The sequence below is a fragment of the Callospermophilus lateralis genome, chromosome 12, assembly GCF_048772815.1.
Source record: "Callospermophilus lateralis isolate mCalLat2 chromosome 12, mCalLat2.hap1, whole genome shotgun sequence".
NCBI classification, from domain to species: domain Eukaryota; kingdom Metazoa; phylum Chordata; class Mammalia; order Rodentia; family Sciuridae; genus Callospermophilus; species Callospermophilus lateralis.
The window spans coordinates 97,378,135-97,388,396 of record NC_135316.1 but is presented as its reverse complement, the minus strand read 5'-3'; the positions used below and the strand labels follow the sequence as shown (position 1 = coordinate 97,388,396).

General features: G+C 40.0%; 1 protein-coding gene across 1 annotated transcript in view; it reads right to left on the bottom strand.

Annotated features, from left to right (window-relative positions):
- The window catches only part of Dnajc3 (DnaJ heat shock protein family (Hsp40) member C3), a 62,557-nt gene extending 54,897 nt beyond the window's left edge, over positions 1–7,660 (bottom strand). Inside the window, exon 1 of the mRNA XM_076871966.1 lies at positions 7,433–7,660. Coding sequence (XP_076728081.1) covers positions 7,433–7,514 — 82 coding nt within the window. The 5' untranslated portion in view covers positions 7,515–7,660. The remainder of the gene's footprint in view (positions 1–7,432) is intronic.
- Positions 7,661–10,262: the final 2,602 nt, after the last annotated feature.

Below are 10,262 nucleotides of genomic sequence, written 5' to 3'. Positions count from 1 at the left end.
TCATCAAATCAAACTAATCAAACAATGTCATAAAGATACCAATATCAGGGAGAAAATTTATAGATTGTTGATTATTTTTAGAATATATCAACTTTCTTTTAAGCCACAAATAACTTGTATTCCTGAGCTATATAGTCTGTGAGGCAATCAAACATCATGCCACTTTCTAATAAGCATTAGAAATATAATTCTTCTGGACTGGAGATACAGCTTAGTGGTAGAGCACTTGCCTACCACAGGTGAGGCCCTAGCTTCAACTGCCAGTACTGCAAAAGTAGATTTCTCCTTGGACAAGCATCAATTACATTTCAACAAAGGAAACAAGAAGGGTAGGAAAAAAGGGGGAAAGCTTATCATGTCATTCATTGAAGTTAGTATTATAATCTGTTATATTCTGGCAGACAAGGGTTAAAAGTATGATGGGGGGCAAGGGATATAGCTCAGTTGGTAGAGTGCTTGCCTTGCATGCACGAGGCCCTAGGTTCAATTCCCAGCACCACCAAAAAAAAAAAAAAAAAAAAAAAAAAAAAGTATGATGGGGTAAGAATCACAATCAAGACTGGAAGAACCAAAGTAAAGAAGGCAAGAACTGATGATCAAAGACACTAAAGTTCAAGCCTGGAACACCAACAAGGTAGCAATTCCAGAGGTAGGTAGTCAGATTGGAATGCACTTAGAAATGTGAGGAATAACAAAAATTCTACAAAAGTACATAGGACTGAGTCCAAGACTCAAGGAAGGTGAGAAAGTAAGGATGAAGTCTCATGGCAGAAACACAGAAGACAAGTGGAATCTAGCTAACAAAAAAACAGGCAGGAAATTCAGTATCTTGGTAATTCCATAGTTAAAAATAATAAAAGTTGCAATAGAAATATGTTGAGCTAGAGACCTTAGACCTTGCAAGCATCTTTCCCCAATCATATGACCTAAAAAGTGGTTTAGTCTATCTACACAGTCAAACCAAAAGAAAGAAAAGGTTAAGTAGTTATATAATGGATTTTCATAATATCTGTACCAAAATTTTCTTAAGTGAATTTGGAAAATAAAATCTATTGTAAACAGGTACCTTAGTCCATTCAGGGTACTATAACAAAATACCTTAGAGTAGGTAATTTATAAACAACATAAATTTATTATTCACATCTCTGGAGGCTGGGAAGTCCAAGAGCAAGGCATCAGCAGAACCCATGTCTGATGAAGCAGAGAACTGTTTTTTCTTCATAAGTGGCATCTTGTTGCTGCATCATCACATGGCAGGAGGGGCAAGAAGGTGAAGCCCTCATAACTTAATCACTTCCCCATGGCCCCACTTCCTATTACCATCACACTGAGTGTCAGATTCCAATTATTTGAAGTTGTGGGGGACACTAACATTCAAAACATACTACCTTTAATTGAAGGAAAGCCTAACATTGTAATAGGATTCCTTTCTCAAGGAATTTAAACTTGGAAAATAAATCCATGCACACACACACAAAAAAAAAAAAAAAAAAAAAAACCCTCAAAGAATCAATTTCACTCATACATTTAAAAAATACTTAAGTGGGGCTGGGGATATGGCTCAAAGCTAGTCTTAGCAACTTATCAAGGCCCTAAGCAACTTAGCAAGAATCTGCCTCAAAATAAAAAAATTTTAAAAAGGGTTAGGATGTGGCTCAGTGGTTAAGCACCCTGGGTTCAGTCTCTTATACCTAAAAAAAATAAAATAAACTCCAGCTGTCAAGAGAAGCAAAAAATATAGTTCAGTACCTTCAAGGACAATTGACATGAGCAAATAGACTTAAGATGTAAAGGCTACAGCATGTTGGGTTGCTAATGGCAATGTCCAGTAGAGGGGAAGGAAATGATGACACAGAGGAGAAACAATTTGCTATCATCTGAATATCCCCTAAAATTCATGTGTGGAAACTTAATCCATTATGAAGAGATTTGGGAAGTGACTAAGACATGAGAACTATGCCCTCGTGAATGGGTGTCTTATAAAAAGGCTGGAGAGAACAACCTGGTCCCTTTTGTCCTTCCACCTTCTATCAAATGAGGTCATAGAATTTGCCCATTCTGCCATGTGAGGACACAAGAAGCCTTCATCAGACATTAAGTGATCTTGGACTTCCCAGCCAAAAAGGCAACAACTGTTGGTCAAAGATGAGTTTCAAGCCAGGCAGATCCAGACTAGGTAACAGGCTGAGAGGTGATTAATCTAAATGTAGAAAAAATTATTTTTATAAACTACTCAGTCTAAGGCAATTTGTTACAGCAGCACAAAATGGATTAAGACAACCATAGCAGTAACATTTTCAAGAGTTAAGGACATCAGTATAGAAATAAAATTGTCAGGAACAGAGATATTTTATGCATTTTAATATGAGAAATGGTAATGAAGTATAGCTAAGTTATGGTAGAAAGCTGAAGAAATTGTCCTGTGATGGCTTTCACTTTCTCAATAAAGACAAGGTCTATGGGGCTGGGGTTGTGGCTCGGAAGTAGAGTATTCACCTACCCTAGCACGTGTGAGGCACTGGGTTCAATTCTCAACACCACATAAAAATAAACAAATAAAATAAAGTTATTGTGTTCATCTACAACTAAAATAAACATTTAAGAAAAAAGACAAGGTCTGGGGCTGAGGTTATAGCTCAGTGATAGAGCACTAGCCTCACACATGCAAGGCCCTGGGTTCAATCCTCAGCACCACATAAAAATAAATAAATAAAATAAAGGCACTGTATCCAACTACAACTAAAAAATAAATATTAAAAAAAAAACATTAAAAAAAGAAAAAGGTAAGGGAAGAAAGGAAAGGGAGTTTTAAATTGGAGGTTTAAAAAAAGAGAAAAAGGTTTAAAATACTGATTTTCTTTTTTTTTTTTTTTTTTGGCAGATCTGAAAGACTGATATATTATGTTGTAGGATGAGACAATACAGAAATAATACAACTGCAAATGTTGAAGAAGGGAGAAGGAGAAAGGAAAGGAGAACAAGCTTATTGATCAACATAGAGGAAATAGATAAGACTTGAAGAGTATAGTTAAAAACTGTCAAATTCATATAACAAAATTAAATAAAAAAACAGGGTTTAGGGAATTTTTTTTAAATAGTTAAAGTACAAAGGTAACTTCTAGAACAAAAATTCAAACTTGACTACCAAAAGTTTTTGTCAATAAGATTAAAGAGCAAAGACTATATATCTCATAGAGAGGAGGCATAGCAAATTTAACAATGCCTTTTTCATAATACTAAAATACTGATTTTCAAGAATAGACATACTAGGGGCTGGGTTTGTGGCTCAGTGATGGAATGCTCACCTAGCACATTCGAGGCCCTGGGTTCAATCCTCAGCACCACATAAAAATAAATAAAATAAAGGTATTGTCCAATTGCAACTAAAAAATAAAAATAAATATAAATATTTTTTAAGAGTAGATATACTAGGGAATTGTAGGAACATTAGCAGTATTGAGAGTACATTTGAGACATATTGTGCTTAAAATGAAATGAAAAAGTTGTTTTGCTCCATCTATATTCAAATCTGAATATAACAAATTGGCCAAATTGGATTTAATCAATTTTGGGATTTCCCAGATGAGCAGATTCAAACAATAAATTAAGGGCAGGAATTTAAAGGGTAAAAGATATGGAAAGTAAATTTAGGGTTGAAATGTTTGAATTCTAAAAACTAGGAGACTGGGTTCCTATGATATTTCCTTATAAACAAAAATGAATTGCTGATTAGTTAATCAAAGGAAGACCATGACAATAGACTAAACAATTAACTTCACATGGGAAAATAAAACTTAATTTCTACACAGCATCTACCTCAGAACTCCTACTATCCCACAAATGAGAATTACTGCATTTCTGGCACTCTCTCAGCAAAAGCTGACTATTCAGATGAAGTGAAACTTTGATACCACTTCTAACTATAGTCTAACTTACTATGAAATTTAAAATAATTCTAGAAGTTACCTGACCATCTGCTATAATACTTACATAATACATATAAACTGCTTAAAGTCATTCATTTTCATTGCTTGATTTACACTCTCCATATTTAACTATGTTGAGGAAATATATACTTTTAATAGGTTAGGATCAAATAAAAATTATCACCATCTTGTATGCATATAGATTTTCAACTATTCTTTTCACTAAGACCAAAATATATAGCTTAATCAGCTCAGTTCAGTAAAATAAAGAAAAATGGATCCAGATAACATATTAAGAAAAATAACTTTGATAACAGAAAAAAAAATGGTTTGTTTTTCAGTCTATGTTTCTACTCAACTCACTAAATAGAATAAGCAAATAATTAGCAAAGAATTGAAATACCTTTCTAATCTGTAACATGAGAATACTAAAGTAGATAATGTTAAAGTTTCTTTTTACTCCAAAAATTCTATTTCTAATCTAGTGCTTTGACTTTCTTTCAAAGGCCTTTGAGAAAAGGATATTAAGAGTCAAGTTTTCGGGGCTGGGGATATGGCTCAAGCGGTAGCGCGCTCGCCTGGCATGCGTGCGGCCAGGGTTCGATCCTCAGCACCACATACAAACAAATATGTTGTATCTGCCGATAACTAAAAAATAAATATTAAAATTCTCTCTCTCTCTCTCTCTCTCTCTCTCTCTCTCTCTCCCCTCTCTCTCCCCTCTCTCACTAAAAAAAAAAAAAAGAGTCAAGTTTTCAATTCATGATACACTCCTTCTCTGCATTACACTTAACAGAAAAGTCTAGAATAAAGCAAAGACAAATAGACCATCTAAGTTAATTATTAGTAACATACTCCATAGTATGAAATTGTTTCACATCCATTCTTTTCACACCTTTTTTTTTTATTGGTTATTCAAAACATTACAAAGATTGCAGAATCACATTGGTTACACATCCACATTTTTACATAATACCATAATAGTAACTGTTGTATTCTGCTACCTTTCCCATCCTCTACTATCCCCCCTCCCCTCCCCTCCCATCTTCTCTCTCTACCCCATCTACTCATTTTTTTTTTTTTTTAATTTCTCTCTCCAAGCCTTAGGCCTAGCGGTGGCACCACCTGACTGGCAGACCTCCCTAAAAACTTCGAGTTTAATGAACACAGACACAGAGCTTACTTCAGAAAACAGAGGTTTCTTTCTTATCTTTCTGTTCCTATCTCCAAGTCTAGGGTTTAATGCACAGCAGATCCCTAATGTAATTCCTCTGAAAAATGTATTAACCAGTAGCTGTTAAAGTGTGGTCACCTGAGATCTTCTTAGAAATGCAGAATTTCAGGCCCCACCAAGATCTAGTGAACCTAAAACTCTGGAAGTGGTACCCATAACTTTATGCTTTTAAAAGAGATGTGAAATTCCGGTATATACTTTTTGAGAATCACCATATTAAACTTGCCAGGAAATCATCTTCCTGTTAATTACTGCTAATTAACTAGCTAACAAAAAAAAAGAAAGAAAGAAAAAGTTGATTTTTCTCAGCTGCCACCACTTAGAAATGCTTGAATCCACATGATATTGTCAACAATTTAATTCCTGTCTGCCCACAAAACAAACTTTAATTAAGCTCTTTGAGCCTAAGTTCCCTAATTGGTAAGGTAGGAATAATTCATACACCTCAATAAACAACAGAGCTTAAAGGTTCCTTTCCTTTCTTCTCTAACTTGCCTGTACCAGGTCCCTGCTACTTTACAGAGGCAATGTTTCTAAAATAGACAGCACTCTGGCACTCTTTTGAGAAATGTCACCAATGCTTCCTACACAGAAAAGCTCTCTAATGAGGTTTTCTTATGGAAAATACCATAGTAGGGAAAAGAAGTGCTAAGAGTATTACAGAATCATACAAGGAATAGAAATACTAAAAAGGTGGTCCACAGCTAGGAGAAAAAGTAAATCAGACAAAAGTGCGCAACTCTATAATTTTAAAAAAATTATAACACTGACATTACATAGAAGACAGGCAGCTTTCTCTTAGGTGTTCAAAAAAAATCATTGATGACTGCACATAAAAAATATGGAAGTGGGGGCTAGGGTTGTGGCTCAGCAGTAGAGCACTTGCCTAGCATGTGCTAGGGCCTGGGTTCGATCCTCAGCACCACATAAAAATAAATAAATAAAATAAAGGTATTAAAAAAATATGGAAGGGGAAAATATAAAATGCAAGAGAAACTAAAATATATAACCCATATTAAAATGATCCAGGCCTTCAAATTCCAATTTCCTAAATTTTCTGGGGCAGCTTCTTTGTCACCTTACATATTCTGTTTTGAGGCTGTAATATAAATATATATAATATATATTTTATAAATATATAGATATATACATACACACACACATACATACACACACATATGTATATATATATACATTTAGTCATACATAGTCACCAGCAAAACAAAAAAGACACTGCCATGAATGAGACCTAAAAACTGAATAGGATTACTTTTTGGAAAAAGTTGAGAATTTTGATAGGATATCTCCATAAATAATTCCCAACTTCAGTTCCTCACTCCCTCTGAATGGAATGTTCAAACGCTCAATTTGACCTCCTTGACAACTATAACCTTTTACTGAGATGAAAACAGATCGGATGTCATTATAATCGAATATTTAGCACAACAGTCAAGCTGGGGGCATCCATTAAAGTGGCACTTTCAGCTTTAATTCTTACTCCTTCCTGCTGACACCCAAGAAGGGACAGCCCTCGATTTTCGCCATTCTGTTGGAATAGGCAACATTCCAAGTGAAGTGAAATTTAAGCGCTCCCATCTTTCTCAAGGGACCTTTTTCAGAGAACTCAGAAAAGTAAAGCCAGCCCTCAGCTGAACGACACCTTACTGGTAGACGTAAACCACAAACTTGGTGCCCTGCCCTCCGCGAGCTCAGATCCCAGCACCGACTCTGGATGCACTAACCTAACAACTTCTAAGCCCGGCACAAGGGTCCTAACGTGACGGTCACACTCACTTTTTAAACAGTCAGTGCTGTCCCCGAACGTAACACGCCACCCCCTGCCACCTGGGAACTCCAAAGCCAAAGAAGCCTCCCATTTTGGCCACCTTTATGGCCCCCTCCCAGAGCCACTGACCATCAGAGTCCCCAGGCGCCAAGCGAGAGTCCCGAGCGAGGCCGGACCCGACGGAAGCGCGGGTCTCCGCGTCCCAGGACGCTCCTGAAGTCGCTGCCCTGTGCCCCACTCCCTGTCACGCTGCCCGGGACCCGGGCGGCCCCACTCCTCACTCCGCACCCTCTGTCCTGGCCTCGCGGCCCCCAGCGCCCTCGCCTCTTCCGCCAGACAAACCCGGAACCCGGTGCCGGCCCCCGCCCAAGCCCGGCTCAGGCCCAGGTCGCGGCGCCGAGCCCCAGCTCCTGCCCGCCGTCCCGAAAGTCGCAGCGGGGGCCCCGGCCCGGGAGCCCCTGCCCCGGAGGGCAGAGCAGGACTCACCTTCGTACTGCAGGTCCACCAGGACCAACAGGAAGGGGAACACCGCGCCCAGCCGGCTGGTCACAGAGCCGGGGGCCACCATGTCCGAGGGCGCGGCGGGTGAGGAGCAGGAATGGTGCGGGGCCCACCAGCCCGCGCTGGCGCCCAGGCAGCAGCTACGCCCGCCGCCCGCGGTCGGCTCTCAGTCAGGCCTCAGAGGCGACTGGCGCCCACCGAGGAAGGCAGCGGTGGGCGGGGCCCCGGCGACGCTACGCCCCGAGCGCCGCCACCGTCCAATCGCCTTCCGGCAGGTCGCTGTCCTACTGGGCTCGCCTGGGTCGTGGTTGGCGCTGATAGGCTGCGGAGGCGGCCGCCCCGCCCCGGCTCTGATAGGGTAACGTGGAAGCACGAGACAAGGCTGCGTCCTCCGGTGTTGGAACTGTCAGCCGGCCCCAAACCGCTGCGGCCGGCGGGAGTAAGGCGGCCCCAAGTCTGGGCTGCGGCCGCCGAGTCCGCATGCGCGGGCCGCGAGAGCGCTTTTAGGCCAGTCCCGGCCCGACCGGCCAGGTTGGCAGGGCGGAGGACTGGAGCAGTCCGAGTTGAAAGGTGCAGCTGCTGCGCCCGGACTGGGAAGACCAAATGAGGTCCCAGGAAGTCTGACGGTGGATTTGCGGCACCTAGAATTGAGTTCTTGGAAGCAGCACTTGACACCCTCTCCCGGAACCAAGAGGCTCAAGAGGAAGAAAGAAAGAAACAGGAGAAGCTGCGGGTCTGTTGAGCTGGGTGGTCTAATGGAGAGAAGTACACCATCGACCTTAGGCAGGTAAGTGATAACGGCTTGGGAACCCCTCTCCTCGACTGTCCATCAAACCATCGTGTCCAGAAAAAAGGAGCAATGTGGAAGATTCTGAGACGAAGAGAACATGGACACTGAGTGGCTAAAGAGGACAAGGGGCTCCTGAGAGTGCTGCCAGTGTCAACAGTAAGAAATAAGGAGACCTATCAGAACGGATGTTGCATTTCTTGCTCACTGGAGGAAATTCATAAGAGATGGGAACTTAAACAAGATAAGCTCAAGTTATTCCGTTTGGCATTAAGCTTGTCCATGACCATTTCCTCTAGCATAAATACGCACACTATACACCTGCGATGTTTTACACAGAACAAGGTTTTCAGTGTCGAGCACTAAGTGCCTGCTTACTACTTTGGCCATGAGTGTGTATTTGCTACTATAATGTTATTTCATGCCATAGATGAACTCATGAATTACACATAGGATAATGAATTTATGATTTCCTGAAGATATACTAGTAGGACGAAAGGAGAATGGCTTCTGTATCAAACGAAGCTGAAATGAATAAAGTGGTTTCAAGGAAGAAAAAACAAAAACCGCTGAGTCCTTGATTATTTGTAGTGAAGGCAGCATAATATAATGTGAAGAATAAAGGATTCCAATCGAGAAATGCGTGACTATTGTGTAAGTTCCTCATCGGTAAAGAGGGAATGATCCTGAATGCCTCAAAGGTTTATATAGAGGTTTTATGAAGTAGATAAAGGTTCCAGTAAGTTGTATAGTGTTACACAAATGTTATTCACTATTCTAACCAGAGCAGAATAAAGAAGAGACTACTTCAAGGACTCCTTGGGTATTTTTTTCCCTCAGTTCACCCTTTTTCTTGATATCACAAGGCAATGTGAGTCAAAAAATGGAGATGACCCACAGGTATGCTAATGAAGATAATGCAAATGAGGGACTTGGCCAAGAAAGCCAACAAAACCCTACAAATAGGGAGGAAAGAATTTTATAAACAAATTATCTAAGGAATCTCCATACTGCTTTTCAGGTTTGTTGCACCAGTTTGCAGTCCCACCAGCAATGTATGAGTGTGCCTTTTACCCCACATCCTCACCAACATTTATTGTTGTGGGTATGCTTAATAGCTGCCATTCTGACTGGAATGAGATGAAATCTTGCAGTAGTTTTGATTTGCATTTCTCTAATTACTAGAGATGTTGAACACTTTTTCATTTATTTGTTGTTCGAATATATATCTTCTTCTGAGAAGTGTCTGTTCAGCTCTTTAGCCCATTTATTGATTGAGTTTTTTGTTTAGTGTTAAGTTTTTGAGTTCTTGGAATGGAATCAACATTTGACCCAGCTATCCCACTCCTAAAATCAGCATACTATAATAACACAGCTACATCAATGTTCATACCAGCTCAATTCACGGTGAAGCAACCTAGATTCCCTTGAGTAGATGAATGCATAAAGAAACTGTAGTATATATACACAATGGGATATTACTCAGCATTAAAAGAGAATAAAATTATGGTATTTGCAGGAAAGTGGATGGAGTTGGAGAATATCATGCTAAGTGAAGAAAACCAATCCCCAAAAAATCAAAGGGCGAATATTCTCTCTAAGTGGATGCTGATCCATAACGGGGAAAGGGGAGGCATGAATAAAATGGAGGAACTTTGGATTGGGCAAAGGGGAAGGAGGGGAGGGAGGGGGCATGGGGGCAGAAAAGATGGTGGAATGAGATGGACATCATTACCCTAAATACATGTATGACTGCACATACAATGTAACGCTACAATCATGTACAACCATAGAAATGTAAAGTTGTGCTGCAGTTGTGTACAATGAATCAAAATGCATTCTGCTGTCATATACCTAATTAAAGTAAATTAACAGAATGTATTTTCACTTTAACTAGTTAAAAAAAAGAATTTTGTAAACAAAATACAGTATGAATTACCACCAGCATATTGTCTGTGATTCTGGTCTTGAGGAAAAACAATAGAGCTGAGGAAGTTCTAAGGAGGGGTTTTAAAAAGTATTAAGGAG